Source organism: Oncorhynchus gorbuscha, linkage group LG13 (assembly GCF_021184085.1).
Source record: "Oncorhynchus gorbuscha isolate QuinsamMale2020 ecotype Even-year linkage group LG13, OgorEven_v1.0, whole genome shotgun sequence".
NCBI lineage: Eukaryota > Metazoa > Chordata > Actinopteri > Salmoniformes > Salmonidae > Oncorhynchus > Oncorhynchus gorbuscha.
The window spans coordinates 66,343,137-66,361,236 of record NC_060185.1 but is presented as its reverse complement, the minus strand read 5'-3'; the positions used below and the strand labels follow the sequence as shown (position 1 = coordinate 66,361,236).

Here is an 18,100-nt window from a genome sequence, read left to right as displayed (position 1 = left end):
TATATCAAGTAATAAATGCAGGAGTTTGTTTGGCAAAGAAGTCACGATAAAACTCAATGTGTCGTATAGTAAATGCACAATATATTATGCAAAAATGCTGTGTCGTATTGAAATTGCATAATATCTTATGCAACAACAAAAATATCCGTCCTCGTGGCACAGAAACTGGCCCGTTGGTAACTGATGCACTGTGAATTGCATGATTAGGCCCATACATCTATGGATTAGGCAACATGTCATTCATTAGGGCTAATAACCTTTGACCCGCAATACAATAAGAAATGGATGAAAAAGAGGTAAAATATACATTACAAATCAATATATATATATATATATTGACTGAAGTATTTGAAACAAGACCGTGCTGCTCAACAATCTGACATTATTCACTAGTAGGAACAGTTTCAAATGACAATTTCGAAAATAACGTGCATGTAAAAGTAGGCCTATCCAAATAATCTAAATCAATCATATTCATAAAAGAATGAAACTTGGAACACCTTTGGTGAAATCTCTTTATTTCATGTGATACCTTTCGGTGTTCTTTAATGCACCTTTTTTATACAGCAGATAGTACATTATTCACACACACATTGCTAAACACTACATATTTCAAATGGACAGACACTTCAGAATAGCACACAGTTCAGTTGAGTACTCAGTCAGTGAGGGAAAATAGAACAGCTGTTAAGTTAAAGACAGTTGTTCGACGTAATTAAATACTCATCTACATTTTTTTGTAAAAATGTATCAGCGAATGCATTGGTGTGTGGTGGTGGGACATTTATGGCTGTGTTTAGTTGGTGTGTGTGTGAGAACGTGTTAAAGGACAGGGGTGGAGCAACTCATTTTGGTTAAGAATACAAGGCAATTTTACGGTTGCTTGTGTTTCAAAATAAATAAACACAAAACCAACGGTCGTAAACAGGCAATAGCGCTAAAGATTAACTTCACTGCACTTATTTTCACAGCAAGGGTGTTAGGAAGCGTTATCTGTATCTGAGGACCAACTCTAGCTACCTCTACAGAACTACTGTCAGCAGGCCTCTCCATCTTTACAATGTTGGGTCTTGATTCAGTGCACAACGTTGGTGAACAAACAAGCAAGGCATCGTTTTTTCTTAACCATCTATGAAACCTGCATGATGAGCACACCGTTCCTGCAATAGTGTAACGAAAACAAGACAACAATATACATCAATTGGAGGGTGAGTAGGCAGACATCGTATGGGCCCAATGCATGTTTCCATTTAGTGTGTAAAAAGCTTTGACACCTGCTCACTCCATAGGCTCATATATGAACTTTAAAACCCCTCTTCTCCTCAGACACTAGATGAGTTAGCATGTGTGCTGCTATTTGAACGTAAGTCGCTGTGACAGATTTATCGTTTCAAAGTGTATATCAATAGATTTAGGTTAGTATTTTCCACTACAATGAATTTGGGATCATGTCCCTTTTCTAAAAATGCAAATCCTTATTTTCTTAATGATTGGCTATACATCCTTTCTGCAGCATCCTCTTTGGGAGACCTGACAAAATAACAAAAAAAGTTGCCATTGAAATCATCAGTCGATTACTTACAGTAATCCTAAATGAAGTTCTTTGGCTGTTCATGCCTTGAAAATGTCCTGATAATGTCCCTTATTCATGGTCCCATAAACCAGTAGGCCTAAATGAATAGCTTTGATTTGAGCCAACAATGAGAGGAAATAATATTCATAGTTTAGAGGGGAATCTTTTTAGAACAAAATATATCAAAACCTTGTGAATCACTTTGTTTATCACGGAGCTAGAATTAGTTGACCCACTCCAGACTCGCCATTGGAAATAAAAGCAAAGATCCAAGGGACTGAGACCGTATCCCTTTAATAGTCACTTAAATAATCTCAAACAATAATCACTTCACAACAACGCAATAACCCGAGAGCAATTAGCTATGTCAGTCTGCAATCCTATATAATGCCATGCAGTTGGATGAAAAGCTGAACATATTCAGCTTTCAAACAATTCTGTGTTCGACTTTTAACCTTTAATATAGTTTAATATCTGTTAAATACAGAGTAATAGCACATCCACACAGTTACTCTGAAAAGTCACTGAGTCGAAGGGGGGGTCGAGGTTCTCAGGTCGATGGCAGTGAGCCATGGGTGGGGAGAGTGGCCACTGAGAGACAAGCTGTTGGTGGAGAGGAGGGTGGGTGTTTACTAGCAGGAGCAGCTGCTCTCCGTCACTGCCATCTCTGGTGGCTTCTCCAGTTTGATATCGATCACTGAGAGAGATGGTTAAGGAATAATATCAAATATTATTCATATTTTTTTAATGACATTCCAAATTTAACCAAAATGAAATCCATATGGAATAGATAACCTGATTCTATGTTATGTTTCCATCCAACCTTTTTATGCAATTAAGTACAAAAATTGCACGACAGGCCTGATAAAAACAGCAAATGTTTCTATAAAAAAACTTTCCAAATGTCTACAAAACAAATTACGCTAGGCAAGGTGGGATCTATCTCAAATAAATTAGTGGCGGTAGAAACGCTTTTATGAGCAAATATTTATATAATGACCATCATATTGAAGTAAACTTGGAGTCATGTGACGATATGTTGTATGGTCCTCCCACTACGAATCGGGAAAGCATGCAGTTTATTAGGCTACAGCTGAAATAAGTGATTATCTTCACAGGGTGGTGAAAGTGCAAGGTGATGACCTTGATGCTCTTTCCAATAAATATTGAGCGTCTTATTCTGGTGACATGATCGATGCTTGGCTGCAGTTTGACAAAAATAATCTTACTCTTTTGTCCATAATAATGACATCATGTAAGCCATACCCAAACTGAATCTGCCAGCTGTTGGCTAGAGAGCCAAGACCAGAGTGGACACATTCACTATTTAACACAACATTTTGTGTGACAAAACCATTTTTATGTGCACAACGTCATCACGCACAGCGTTTGATCAGCAACAAGTCCATTTGATGGAAACATCTCTGGTGGGAAAACATGTTTTAACGTGCGTCCTGTTTAATGCAGATGTTTTAACATGAGCATGAAATTCTGTTAATTGGATAGAAACTTAACTACTAAAGCATTTCTTGAGCGTTGATTTACATGTTGAGCTCAAACTTGCTCCAAATCATTCTGCCTCGGGTCTAACCCCCTTGTGAAAGGATACTGTCCTCTTTGCTCTTCTCTGGTGTGCTATCCATCCCAGGTAGGGCTGCAGCAACACGGCGAAACAGCTAAGGAACCACAAGAAAATAACCCGTGGATAAAAACAGCCATACCACACAGCGCATCAATAACGTAAAATTGGCCACATGACAGTGATGAACTACAGTACACCAAACATTAGGAACACCTTCCTAATATTGAGTTGCGCGCACCCCCCCCTGGTCAGTCTGTCATGGAAAGAGCAGGTGTTCTTAATGTTTTGAATTCTCAGAGTATATAGTAACATCTATTGGAAAGTCAATATTTATATTTCCATTTAAAATAAACATACAACATATATTTGTACATAAGGCTACATGCATTGGACAAAACTGGTATGGTTATTTATTACATATTCAAATCTTGGAAGATGTCTCGATAACACTAAAAACAATGCAAGAAAATTCCCCTACAGAATATTTAACATTTTCTTGTTAACTTGTCACAAGTTGCCATGTAATTGTTCATATTTTATGCCCATAAAATGTCCATGATACAATGCCAAACAGTGAGAAGCAGACATTTTGTGAAACAAGGCAAAATAAGAGAAAGACCCAACAACAACATGGAGCCAGACAGTGCAGTAAAACTGATGCTGAAGCGTTCTAAAGCATTGGACAGGATTGACAACATGACTTGAGCACTGAGGGGAATCACAATGTAGAAAGGACTAGGTGGACAAGTCTTGAGGAGCCAGGTGAAGAGAGAGAGGAGGGAAAACTATAAGTTGTGAAAGAGGCAGCTGACACTAGGAGGGCAGACTGGGCTGGACTATCCTGAGTGAACAGAAGCTCTACCTGTTTGACATTGTAGCCAGTCTTTGCGCTGGTTTCAATGAACATGACATTCAGTTCCTTAGCTCTCTGCTCGCCCTCTTCCGTGGTGATCTGTCTGCTCAGGCCACCGCCGAGAGGACGGAGAGATAGACAGACATGAAAGAGGACAGGCAGAGGGTGAAGGGAGAGATGGAGAGAGGAAAAAAAGAACGAGCTCAAGAGATTCCAGTTTTTGGTTAGAAAGAGGTTAGTTTGGTCTCATCTCTGAGGAACAAAGGGATAGGAGAGGAAGCAGCTTTGCTGAGAAGATCAAACAGCTTGACACAAACAGTACAATCACTCGTTCCACATTAAACCTCTAATCCACGTGGTACATCACAAATTATTCTTCCTAAGGCAGGCAGAGCATAATGAGCCGTTCTGGAGGCTGTTTGTACACCTGCTGGTGGTAGCTAGACACCCACCTGTTTGACGTTATAGCCAGCCTTGGCACTGGTCTCTATGTACATCACATTGAGTTCACGAGCTTTCCTCTCTGCAGCCTCAACAGATACTTGTCTGCCATGGTCCCAGGGGGAGGGACAGAAGGGGAGGGTGGTGGCAGTGGGTTGGGAGTGGACACCAAATCAAAGTGACATGGGGAGACACCGGGGAGAGGGAACAAAATAAATAAATAAAACTTAAAATTTGACAAAAACAAAAAAGGAAAACTCCACCCCAAAATTATATTTTGGTATTTGTTTCATTAGTCAATTGTTGACGTAGTCCAAAAAAGTTGCTTGTCAGCACTCAAGTTTCAAGATATGTTACTTTCAAAATACAGAAATCATCCCTGTATGATGCATATTACAGGGATGATTTCTGTTTTTGAAAGTTACATATCAGAAACCGAGTAACTCCAGCATGGAGTTCAACAGATCAAAATCAGAAAACATATGAAAATGTATATACATTCAAGGGACGAGGGAGGAACCAGGCTTCGACAAAGGCTTTACACACACAACGGTTGTCAAAATATGTCGACATTTAGTTCAGGGACCACATTACTGTTTACCACCACACCAACTACGCTCGCCACACACACAATGTACCTTTTATCAGCCAAGTCTGTTTTGTTTCCCACAAGCATGATAATAACATCACTTCCTCTCTCTGTTCTGACGTCATCAATCCACTTTGAGGTTTGCTGGAATGAATTGAGATCTGAGGGGAAGAAAATGAGCAACTTGGAACGCATACAAAATTAGCATGACCACTTTAAATATCGTGTGAGGTATGAACTCTGCAGTGAAAGGGTTATTAATAAAGTTAGACACATTTGCAAATCAGAACAGTCGTTGCTCTTCATTGGAAGTACAGTTGATTTCAGTAGAGTAGCCAGGTGTTAGTAAGCAAAAGTAAACAGTAAGTTAAGTTTAAGCACAGAAAGGAATTAGTCCCCACACCACTGTTAATACAAGGGAAAACTCCCTAATCCCCATGAAGTTGCATCATTAAAGTCCCTACATGGTATAGTGACACCGACAGCCTCCAATAATAGTTAACACTACTCATACACTGAAAGCTGTTGTGATTTGCTACTGTGTTATAGAAGATGACAACCTCCTTCCCAATGTAATGTCCCAGTGGCCCACAACCCCTACAGTGATGAGGGCACAGCTCTAACTAGGCCAGGAGGCTCTGACTCACTGGTGATGTCATAAACCACCACAGCAATGGTGGAGTCGCGGATGTAGCTGGGAATGAGGCTACGGAAACGCTCCTGTCCAGCAGTGTCCCAGAGCTGAAGCCGGACCTGGGGATTGGGATGGAGGAGGAGGAGAAACGGGACAGACGGAAAGGGGAAAATGAAGAAGAGGATTGACGTAAAAAAGAGTTGCAAGAGAACAGCAAGGCAGCAGAGGTGAAAAAATGATCATGCATCCTGGAATAGGAAAAGCTTTCCCCATGCAGCTAGCAGATGACCTGTTCCCAATGTTGATCCTTTTTAGTGCCCTATTATGGAAGGCAAATGTTCCAAATCAATGCTTTTGGTGCAATTAAAGTCAACCAAACATTGCTGGTAACCTCTGCGAGCCTTCTCCCTATTCCTTAGAAAAGCCCCTTTAGGGACAACATTTCCACAAGCACCACTGGATGTACTGAGCTTGAGAGTTCCATCATCCCCCTCTATAGGCCTATTTGCACCTATTGGGAAAAACGTAGAGGAAACATTGCACTAACAAAGTCATCTACAACATCTACTCACTTTAGAGTAGCATATAATTTGCAGGGAAAGGAAGCCCTGAAGCACCAATAGCCTATTTCCTGATCTGGTTCCTCACTGACCACAAGCAAGTCTGGTTCAACTCATTGCTACAGTCCAGTGACGTTGCCAAGCTGTGGAAATACTGTTTGCCCTGTTCTCCCCTTCCATCCACTGAGAGAAGGGCAGGGACTTGATACCTACTTGCTATGTCATAAACCACCACAGCAGCGGCTGAGTCTCTGATGTAGCTGGGGATGAGGCTGCGGAACCGCTCCTGCCCGGCCGTATCCCACAGCTGGAGACGAATCTGTGGCCAACCGCGCAACAAACCGAGGAGCGGACACAGTTCGAAACCCAGCCATGGGGATGGAGGGGAGGGGTGGACAGAGAAAAAAAAAACTTATAGTGATGATGGAACTAAAAACAGAATCATGGCAGGAAAGAAAACATGAAAAATTATAATTAAACTGCAAATTATAGTTCCTCGACGTCCATACTAAACAAGCAGTCTAGTTGGGATGAGATAAAAAGCGGACTAACTAAGCCCATTTTTGACAGTGGCATGTAGAGGGATATACAATATTTATGCATGGGCACAAACTCAAGGGACACATGAAATGGTTTCAAATGAAAGGCTCCAAGTGATGCAATGACATAGAAACAAAAGTGGTACTTACCGTACGATCTTCCAGGTACATCGTTTTCGATAAAAAGTCTATGCCAATTGTAGCCTGCAAGACAATTTTTTAAAATTCTCAAACATCACATGACCATACTATATTCAACAAAAAGCAGAAAAGGGATGGCCCTGTGTCCTTATTCTTTTTCAGCTTTGTAGCAGATTTTATGCAAGCTACTATCAGGTTAGAAAAACAGAACATTTCCCCCAAGCAAAAGAACCAAGAGAGCTTAGAATAGTATTACACATGAATTTACATGCAATAAATAACCAGTACTGTACTTGAGATGAGGTAATGTACCTGATAGGTATTGTCAAAGCTGTCATACATAAACCTGGTGATAAGTGATGTCTTCCCCACTGTAAAGACAGACATGCAGAGCAGAGAGCATTTGGTTTACATTTTGACATTTAGGCAATTCCACAGTAACAGAATGATACAGAGACTAATTTGTCACATACAAAATGTACGTCAAACAAAAACCCATGATTGCAAAGTTAAATAAACCATACAACTACGCACAATGACGACTTATGACAATTTCCACAAACATTTTTACAAAAACGTGTTTACAGAACAGCGCAGATGCAAAGTCTGCTAACAACAGCAATGTTCTTTGTAATGGTGCAGGCACACCAAGAAATCTGACTAGTTACTTAGCAAAGTAGGAGGCCGTTCCTTTTCTTGCTAGAACAAAAGACGCCCCTGGTGTGTACGGACGAACCGGCCGCTTCTACTTGTAGAATCGCAATGCTCGTCAGTGGCCAAGTACTTGACTTTGAACCAATCAGAGAGCACAAACCGATACGCGAAGCCAACAGAAGTATATAACAAAAATGCACTTTTCCCAGTGTAATCCACCACGTCAGAATTGTTCTAACTACAATAATAAAGCCGCATTACATCACTTTTCTCAAGCAAGTTTTTACATCTAGCTAATAAATTGTGTGCTTGAAGGATTGTTTTGTTAGGTTCAGTTTGATATTGTGCACCTGCACATTAGCGTTAGCTTGCTAACTTAGCCAGGCAGTCAGACAAACAAACCGAATGGGGTGGTAAATGCAGCACAATGCACACAACACTAAATGCTAGCCATTTAGCAAGGTGAAGAAAATGTAATTCACTCTCCATTATCCCATACTGTCAATACCAGTTCGATTGCTAGCTAACGTTAGCATCGCAACACATAGGGCGTTCACTCACTGCTATAGAATGTAGGGGAAACGCATGTCAATTAGAGGGAACTACTAAATACATGTCAAAACGTAATTCTCTTTGCACAAGGACTCTGATTTAAAAAAATATATATTGATTGGTCGAAACTTCAAAACGTGTATTTGTGTGATCAGAATTAAATAGACACAATAAATTATGTGGGTGCTAGATTGACACAGGTCAGTCTTTTTTTCTGTCTGCCAGTGTTGCCAACTTCTCAGTAAGAAAAGTAGCTATTGGCTGTCCAAAAAGTCGCTGGGAGACGCTAAATGTCGTCATCTCCTAATTTACATAATTTACCATGCGCATGTAATTGTGATGGATGCTGTAGGAGAGAGGAACTACGAACGAGCAAGCTGGGGCGGCAGGGTAGCCTAGTGGTTAGAGCGTTGGACTAGTAACCTGAAGGTTGCAAATTCAACTCCCGAGCTGACAAGGTACAAATCTGTAGTTCTGCCCCTGAACAGGTAGTTAAAGGCTGTCATTGAAAATAAGAATTTGTTCTTAACTGACTTGCCTAGTTAAATAAAGGTAAAATAAAAAAGCTGCAGAGAGTGGTGTAACGGATGTGAAACGGCTAGCTTAGTTAGCGGTGTGCGCTAAATAGCGTTTCAATCGGTTACGTCACTTGCTCTGAGACCTTGAAGTAGTAGTTCCCCTTGCTCTGCAAGGGCCGCGGCTTTTGTGGAGCGATGGGTAACGATGCTTCGTGGGTGACTGTTGATGTGTGCAGAAGGTCCCTGGTTCGTGCGAGGGGACGGTTTAAAATTATACTGTTACATTGATGCTGTTGACCCGGATTACTGGTTGCTGCGGAAAGAGGAGGAAGGTCAATGAAACGGCTAGCTTAGTTTGCGGTGTGCGCTAAATAGCGTTTCAATCGGTTACGTCACTTGCTCTGAGACCTTGAAGTAGTAGTTCCCCTTGCTCTGCAAGGGCCGCGGCTTTTGTGGAGCGATGGGTAACGATGCTTCGTGGGTGACTGTTGTTGATGTGTGCAGAAGGTCCCTGGTTCGCGCCCGGGTATGGGCGAGGGGACGGTTTAAAATTATACTGTTACAGTGGCACACAGCGAATAAGAACTAAATATTTGAGGCCATACTCCTCCTTCAGTACTTTATAGACTCCATTGTTAATCCCAGAGGGATTGTCAGTCCCTATCCCCAGGAGATTCTCTTTAAGACAACACTTCGAGGAAAGCCACAACAGCACGGGCTATAGATTTGCGTCTCCTCCCTCCAACTCAACAAGCCCAAGAAATGTTGATACAATTGTCTGCTTGGTATCACTAAAGTACCTTATCACAACCCCCAGGTACTTAGAAACACTTACATCTGTGGACTCATTGAGGAGGCTGAAACACTGGTCACCCACATCTGCGTCCAACTTTTTCAGAAAGTATGGTGCTAGAACACCTTAATCCTTTCTGTGCACTTTGTCCTGTGCATTTTGAAGAGGATAGCAGCAGTGGAGTCTGAGAAAGCAGCTCTACATGCTTCTCCAATGTGATCACATGCCAGCATTGAACAGTGATAGCTAAAGCCACTTTTTACCATAAATGGCAGCTTGTTTTGGGTGGAACTGTTAAGGCTTTGCCTTTTGAGTATGTTTTTTAGTTTGTGTTTTTTTTACATCAAAGTTTGGTGTAGAAATCAGCCTTACAATACAGGCAGTATGCCCGTGTATCATCTCCAATAAACAGCTTCAACCAGCCTTTGAATTCAGGGTTTGATTCCAACTCCTTTCTGTATTTTTGAGTGTACAGTTTAGACTGAGACATGAGCTAGCCAGCTAGATGTTTAGCTTTTGTCACAGAGAGGCACACACACAGTGGACAAGGTGAGTAAGTGACTGAGGCTGTGAGTCAAATGCAGTGATTTATTTTTGTGCAGTGATTTATTTTAGACAAAGAACATTTTGCATTTACATCCCGCCCTGAATGTAAGCCAGGACTGGATCAGCCAGTGGTGGCTTCCCGCATGCGCGATTCATTTGCAGTCTGGACAAGGAAGGGGTGCACATTTGCTCTGACTGCAGCGCGAGGACTGGGCTGCCTGTGAGTGCTTTGGAACAGGGGTGGGGCCCACGGCAGCAACAGCTGCTCATTGAGAAGAGTAAGAACTATAGTGCTTTCACGTCAGTCTCTCCAAAAGTCTCCAAAAACACCAGAAAAAGTCGCTAGATTTGTCACAAGTCAATTTAAAAAAAATGTCTCACTCAAGGGGTCTGAATACTTGCTAAATATAGCAACAAAGTCACTAAGTTGGCAACACTGCTGGCTGCTGAGGTTGATGCAGAGAAAGAGGTCAGTGAGTGTAGCAGAGGGGTGATTGTGTAGCACGTGAGCTAGTTGACAGGTGACTGCTAGGCTCTTAATTAATCCTTCCTCAAAAACCCATTGGAGAAGGTGGTCAGAGAGGAGGGACCTTGTACCTTCTCCTCCATTAGTTGCAGAGATAGGATGTGAGTAATCAAGGAACATATCAAATCAAACAAAGCCTAGTAGTAGTGCTGAGCGATTAAACTAACTGAAAGTTAATTTTTGAACAACTGTTGGTAAATTATCTGTTCAATTATTTGTATTCCATGTTCTTTTTGGGTGAGCTCTGTTTTGCTGTTTGAGGTGAAGAAAAAATTACTTTGAGAAGCTCCATAGCTTTAGTGGTAGTGAGTTAAGATGATCAGAAATACTTGCAGACATCCTCAAATGGGCATATTTGCACATAGACCAGGTAGCCTAGGGCAACTTCTATGCGTAATGCACAGCCATACTCAACATTGACAGGAGCTCTCCAAACAAAAGACAATGAAGAAATTACATTTTAAAAACTTGAATGAAATAAAACACTTGTTTCTCAGTGTAGCATAGGTTGAGCCTTGCAAACAACTTGTCCACTCCAACAATGAGAACAATAAGACTAATAATATATTGAATGCATTAACAGAAATTACTGTAAATGATTTCTAATCTGCATTGTTTGATGGGGACTAATGGTAAATGTACTACAGGTGATATATGTAATGGGGTATTGATAAACACTCAAAGGGCAAACAATTCACACAATGAAGTTATGAAACAATGAATGCGCACCAATCCACGGGAGGGAGTGTCATCTGGAGAGCCACACTCCCATTCTTCTTAGACTGTCCACTGAGACAGGTGCAAATGAGACAGGTGTCTCATAAGGCATGACATATATATTTGCGACCGCTAAACTAAACAATCGACTAAATGGGGTCAGCCCTATTTCGCACTCATCATAGATCACCTACAGTTATTCATTAAATTATTCTCTACAATATAACCTTAATATGCTTGTACATTTACTTAACAATATTGATCAACTAGTTTGAGGTGACCGATTCAAGTTTAGACCGCGCAGCTCTTGGTTGTCTCTTCGATTGTTGGTGTTGGGAGACATTTCCATGCTTTGGACCAATCAAAATCAACTTCATACCCTTGTCATTTTCATCCCCAGATTCTTGGCTTTCATTGGTGATCAATCAAAATTGAGAGGCCATATCAATGGCGATTTAAAGGGAAATATTCCAAAATACACCATGAAAACTGCAACAGATTGCATTCAGGGAGGGTAGACATTGAAATTCAGTCTGTTAGCTTTATAAATATATACACTGAAGAAAAATATAAAACACAACATGTAGAGTGTTGTTCCCCAGTTTCATGAGCCGAAATAAAATATCCCATAAATTTTCCATGCGCACAAAAAGCTTATTTCTCAAAAATGTTGTGCACAACATCTGTTAACATCCCTGTTAGTGACCATTTTTCCTTTGCCAAGATAACCCATACACCTGACAGATTTGTCATATCAAGAAGCGGATTAAACAGCATGATCCTTACACAGGTACACATTGTGCTGGGGACAATTAAAGGCCACTCTAAAATGGGCAGTTTTTTCACACAACGCCTCAAGTTGAGGGAGTGCGCAAATGGCATGCTGAGTACAGGAATGTCCTACTAGACCTGTTGCCAGTTAATTTTAATGTTAATTTCTCTACCATAAGCCACCTCCAACGTTGTTTTAGAGAATTTGGCAGCACGTCCAACCGGCCTCACAACCACAGACCACATGTATGGTGTCGTATGGACGAGCGGTTTGCTGATGTCAACAGAGTGCCCCATAGTGGTGGTGGGGTTATGGAATGGGCAGGCATAAGCTACAGACAACCAACACAATTGCATTTGATCAAATGGCAATTTGAATGCACAGAGATACCAAGGCCCATTGACGTACCATTCACCCGCCGCCATCGCCTCATGTTTCAGCGTGATAATGCATGGCCCCATGTCACAAGGATCTGTACACAATTCCTAGAAGATGAAAATGTACCAGTTCTTCCATGGCCTGCATACTCAGACATGTCACCCTTTGGGCATGTTTGGGATGCTCTGGATCGACATGTATGATAGCGTGTTTCCGGTTCCCGCCAATATCCAACAACTTCGCACCGCCATTGAACAGGAGTGGGACAATATTCCACAAGCCACAATCAAATCTATGCAAAGGAGATGTGTCACACTGCATGAGGCAAATGGTCACACCCGATACGGACCGGTTTTCTAATCCATGCCCCTACTTTTTTTTTTTTTTTAATGTATCTGTGACAGATGCATATCTGTATTCCCAGTCATGTCAAATCTATAGATTAGGGCCTAATTAATTTAAATGAACTGTAACTCAGTAAAATCTTTGAAATTGTTGCATTTTACATTTATATTTTAGTTCAGTATATATGCCCAATTTTGTTTGTAGTCTGCGGATTTCATTTAGAAAAAGCCCATGTTATCACACTAACCTGCAGCCACTAGCTAACTTATCAGATGATGTTGGAAATTAGCTCCGTTCTGCTCGCGGAGCAGGACAGTTTTACTGAGCAGCGTAGAACTTATTTTTGACCATGGCCGCGACAATCTATTCATGCTAAATTATCAGAGTAAATCATCTGTAACATCTGAACAGTATATGGTAAAGACATGGGTATGGGCTATTGTTTTTCTGATGTAATTCTCGATGGAATAAACCTTGAATGAGAGTACAACAGTGGTCACCAACCTAGTCGATCAACAAACATTTCAGTAGAAAAGCTAACGACAAAGCCTTGCATGCTTTTACATTTTTTTTAAATAATTTTTAAAAATAAATTGTCTTGCACTGTTGGCACTAGGTGCACTTGATTCAGAAGCCCTGTGCGCCAGGTCGGGAGTGTTCCCAATTTTAACCTTTATTTGTCTGAAGGGATAAACCGACTACCCGGGGGACTGGGAGAGCTAAATGAAGTGCACCTAGGATAGCTCAAATCACCATACCTAAAGCATCCACGACCCCACAGCAAAGTTTCATACTAGCCTATGTGAGATTTCATTTATTTTAAAACCATGACCATTGAGAGACTGTCAAAGAATATGGCAAACACATTTACAAAACAGCTTCTCCCTACTTCCACTCGCACTACAACCAGCAATGCATCTGCAATTAATTAGTAGCCAAGTATCGATAGGCCTGCATTTTATTATTAACAGCTCATCATGTTTATTTTAATATCAAGGATTATTTCACTTACTCTGGTCATAGAAACATGGATTTGTGCATGAGGCAGAAATAATGCAATGCTACTCGAGTGTCATCATTAGGTGGAAGACTTCCCTCTCTCTGGTCAGTCTTATCGGAGGGAGGGAGGGAGAGAGCAGGGACCGTGAGAGGCAGACCCTCTGCTGCTGCTTTTCCCCCCCTCTCTTGACTGACCAGGCTCTGATCAGGCCCTACACCCAAACAAGGGCACTGCGTTCATCCACCTCTGGCCTGCTCGCCTCCCTACCACTGAGGAAGTACAGCTCCCGCTCAGCCCAGTCAAAACTGTCCGCTGCTCTGGCACCCCAATGGTGGAACAAACTCCCTCACGACGCCAGGACAGCGGAGTCAATCACCACCTTCCGGAGACACCTGAAACCCCACCTCTTTAAGGAATACCTAGGATAGGATAAGTAATCCCTCTCACCCCCCCCTTTAAGATTTAGATGCACTATTGTAAAGTGACTGTTCCACTGGATGTCATAAGGTGAATGCACCAATTTGTAAGTCGCTCTGGATAAGAGCGTCTGCTAAATGACTTAAATGTAAATGTAATGACCAGATGCAGGTACCATCAGTCCAGTAAAATAAAAATAAACAAATTATTTGCAAATGATTTCCATTTATGCAGAGTTGTGCCTCGGAAGTGATACAACTGATCAAATATTTTTATGAAAGCTCGAGTTATGAAATATAATAAGGTCTGAGAAGAAAAACATTGGCAGGCCAAGCATAGCAAATAGTAAAAAATCTGGAGGAAATATTCACTAATGTTGGGATGTGTTTTATAAGCAAGACTGTGCGTTGTCAGGGCATTACCACACACCTCAGTGGTTGAAGAGACTTGAAATATCACTTAACACAAACCTCATTCCTACAGAACTGTCTTTATTTAGGTTACTGTTGCATAGTCTTACATTTTTTTACTCATATTTTTTAAATCCGAGCAGTAGATCTCTGCTTGCTTTTTGACTCAAACTGATCTTGAATCAGAAAAGGTTGACAACTGCCCTAAAGCATAGCAACCCATCTACTCAGACTCTTGCCAGCTAACAGGCAGCTGCTTCATTCAAAAACAAATCAATTTTTATTTAATTATGTTGCTAGTTACTAACCAGATAGCTACAACTAGATGACTGGAGTATCAACAATGGCTTCCTACAAATTCTAGTGAGCCAAATAGCAATAACATTAGCACAGCTGGCTAGTTAACTTACATTAGCTACAGCAGGCACAAGCCAAAACAAACTACTCCCACTTTGTGGCCTGGAGTATTTCAAAACGGAGGTAAAACCGCAGCTTTACTAAACCCAGAGGCGCAACATCGCGAGATTTACGGGAACGCTTACGAACCAGATCAGGCCGGGGTTTGGGGTTAGAGAAGTCAAATTCCTCGAAATCTAAAGGCACAACCTAGATTTGAGCCAATGTCTTAAGTAGTTGAACGTGTCATTACTCCAATCTCGTGAAAATTACAAATTTTCGTCAAAAACTACATCGAAGGAACGTCTTTAATTTGACGTCCTGCACAAGAGCATTTAGGCACGAGACTACCTTAGACCCGATGACCTATTTCTGCGCAGCTAGCCAGTGTCGCCATGACATCTACAAGTGTGATCGATATTTCTATTAGAGAAGTAGTTTTTGCCTATCTTTGGTAAAACTGTTCTATGTGAACAACAAAAAGTTAACTGCCAACACTCTTGGCAGAGGTTCTAAGTACCTAACGTTATCGGCAGTCCGAGGTCTCTGCGCCTGACCCTTAATTTTCAGTGGAAAGTGCTAAAGCGTCATTGTGCATACAGACGTATGGTTTGTTTAATTTACAATCATTGTTATTCGTTTAGCATACAATAAAGTGAAAAATCTGAGTCTCAGCATTATTCTGTACCATATAATTGTCAATTTGCTAAATTATGCATGAGCATCTGTGGAACTGCAATTTGGGAGAAATAGTAAACGTAGCCTATGCAGAGTTGCTTTATTATGAGCATTTAGCCCTTAAACAATTGAATATACTGACAGTGACCATGCGTTAAGCGGTCATATTGTTTATTTGTATGATAACATATCTAAAAACGAATCAATAGACTACTGGACCCACGGCGCTGAGCTGGCAAGGGTGGAGCCACGAATGGAGGAAACAGCTAACAAGCTAAAATGGACTGCAAAATCAACAGTTTTGAGTCTATGCAAATCTAAATTAAGATTTATCTGCGGAAATAATATGCCTCATGTCTTGTTTGTAAGCGGCCCAGTGCGTTTCCACCCAAACTAACGCGTTACTAGGCTCCCCTCTGCAGACAGACGTGGCTTAGCAGTGTTAACGTTAGCTAGCTAACAGTACCTAACTGTTAAAGTTAGCTATATGACGCTACACAAGCTGAAGCTACAGTAGCTGGCAAGTAAACATTCACGTAACTAGTTGGCTAAATAAGTCTAACTACCCAGCAGAAGTGTAACTTCAACAAACGTTAATGAATGACACCGACAATTCAGTAACGTTCTAGTAGTGTAGCTAGACAACTTAGTTACAGGGTATGCATGACTTGGCTAGCTAAATACGTAGGCATTTTCTTGGGCATCTCAAGCCACACAGTTTCCTGATTAAATAGGAAAGCTAGCAAGTTCCCTTTACGTGTTATAGTCATTGGCTAAATTATACCTACTAGCTAACCTAACGAGGCATCGTCTGAGTTGTTTAAAGCCTCATCGTTCTGCCTCGGCCTGACTAGCTACCGTACTGTTAGGCTAATGCCAGTACTCACCAAAACGCCCCAAAACAAATAACATGCCCTAAATACTCCTCCACTTACCACTTTGCTCGCCTAAGAATACGAGTTTAAATTTCCGCAGGGGGTTGCCAAACTCTCCGCCGCCGGTCGTAGTTGACATCTTTATCAAAAGATAAACAGCTAGCTGTATGGCTTGTTTTCTATGTTGTCTCGATAGGAAAGAGTCGCAGGGTAGTAAAGCCAGAGACAGTAGAGAAAGCGAGACACCCACTCTTCGATGGAGTTTAGCCAATGTTCTTCTTCGTGTGAATTTCCGGAAGACTAGACGCTGTGCTGCTTATTGCTGCTTTTCGCAAATCGGATTACGGCTTGCCCATTATGGTAAAAAAAAAATTCAAGGAGATATTTAAATTGCACCACCAACTAGACCTGCACCTTACCTATACACCATCTCCAAAACCCCATCCCTCTTTTCTTTGGCCCTAAACGATTCTACACCAGGCTGTTGGCCAGGGAGGATGGGACACCCTCCCTCAAAACTCCCTGTAGATCTTCTGTACTAAAATCTCTCACACCCAACTATTTCTCTGCTGCTGCAACTACCTTACCCATCTGTGACTTCCGCTCCGTTAACCACCATGGCTATAAACACAAGAAATCCAACCTTACTGAAACTCATCCTCTCAAGCTGTCTCTTCAGGCCTACTCACAGGGGGCTCCCAGTCAAAACCCTAATTCTTCGGTTATCCTCTACTCTCCTTACTGCATCAGCATATGAAACATTTTTCCCCACTCAAACTATGGCAATCTCAACCTGCCTTTTTGGTAAAGGGCACTTCAGATCCCCAGCTGCATGGGCATCCCCATGGCACCTTAAAGCATTGTAGCGGGTTCAGAACAAATGCCCTCACCAAATATGTGACAGACTACCTCAAGTCAGTCTTACGTATCAAAATGTGAAATTTTGTTTTTACATTGGATAAAAGTAGAGACTCAGAGCTACAAAAATGGTATATCATACACTGTAGTTGAGGAACAATGGGAAAGTAATTCTGCTTTGAAAGTTGATAAACTTGTAATCCCACTTCTGAGAAAATAGCTATTGAATGTTTTGGTACACGTACTGGAGAGCGCTTTGTCTTCACCTATTCAACTTCTGTCGAAGTGTAATCTTTTGTTACGCACGCCTCTTGGAGGGAATGCAACACCCTGCTATACTCAACTCCCCGTAGAGTGAAAGAGGTATGTGATTGTAGGTGTGGGTAAGGATGACAGAGCCAGAATATTACAGTTTACTGGGAATTTATTTCCTTAACACAGTAATTGTGGGGGGTGGGGGGGGCTGGACAAAACCAAAGCAAAGAAAGTAAAAGTTAAGAGTCCTCTCTCCTAGCTTACCTGCCTCCCCACCTAACCTTAACACCACCTGGCGCGCTGACCAAAATACAGGGGGTGGTCCACCTAGGTCTTACCTAGTGTGCATAGACAGAGTACATACTACGGGTATATGTATGCCCGCAGGCCTCTTGCCTAAGCACTCCCAAAGTGCCTTCCTCTTCCCCCCTGGGAACAAATGAAACAGAATAATACACATGTAAAGCAAACAAGTTCAATAATCAAAAACATAGAGTC

At 41.5% G+C, this 18,100-nt stretch overlaps 1 protein-coding gene across 4 annotated transcripts; it reads right to left on the bottom strand.

Annotated features, from left to right (window-relative positions):
- Positions 1-1,848: 1,848 nt before the first annotated feature.
- Positions 1,849-16,867, bottom strand: rab41 (RAB41, member RAS oncogene family). 4 transcript variants are annotated; one of them, XM_046295431.1, is made up of 8 exons: positions 16,550-16,867; positions 7,225-7,283; positions 6,922-6,975; positions 5,686-5,791; positions 5,088-5,199; positions 4,018-4,111; positions 3,183-3,249; positions 1,849-2,270 (listed from the first exon to the last, which is right to left on the bottom strand). In XM_046295431.1, the coding sequence occupies exons 1-8, from the start codon at positions 16,626-16,628 to the stop codon at positions 2,206-2,208; spliced, it is 636 nt and encodes a 211-aa protein (XP_046151387.1). In that variant the 5' UTR covers positions 16,629-16,867; the 3' UTR covers positions 1,849-2,205. The 4 variants fall into 4 exon arrangements, with proteins under 4 accessions (XP_046151387.1, XP_046151385.1, XP_046151386.1 ...); XM_046295429.1 differs by lacking the exon at positions 4,018-4,111 and adding an exon at positions 4,461-4,554 and having other exon boundaries at positions 16,550-16,817; XM_046295430.1 differs by lacking the exon at positions 5,686-5,791 and adding an exon at positions 6,446-6,551 and having other exon boundaries at positions 16,550-16,815.
- Positions 16,868-18,100: the final 1,233 nt, after the last annotated feature.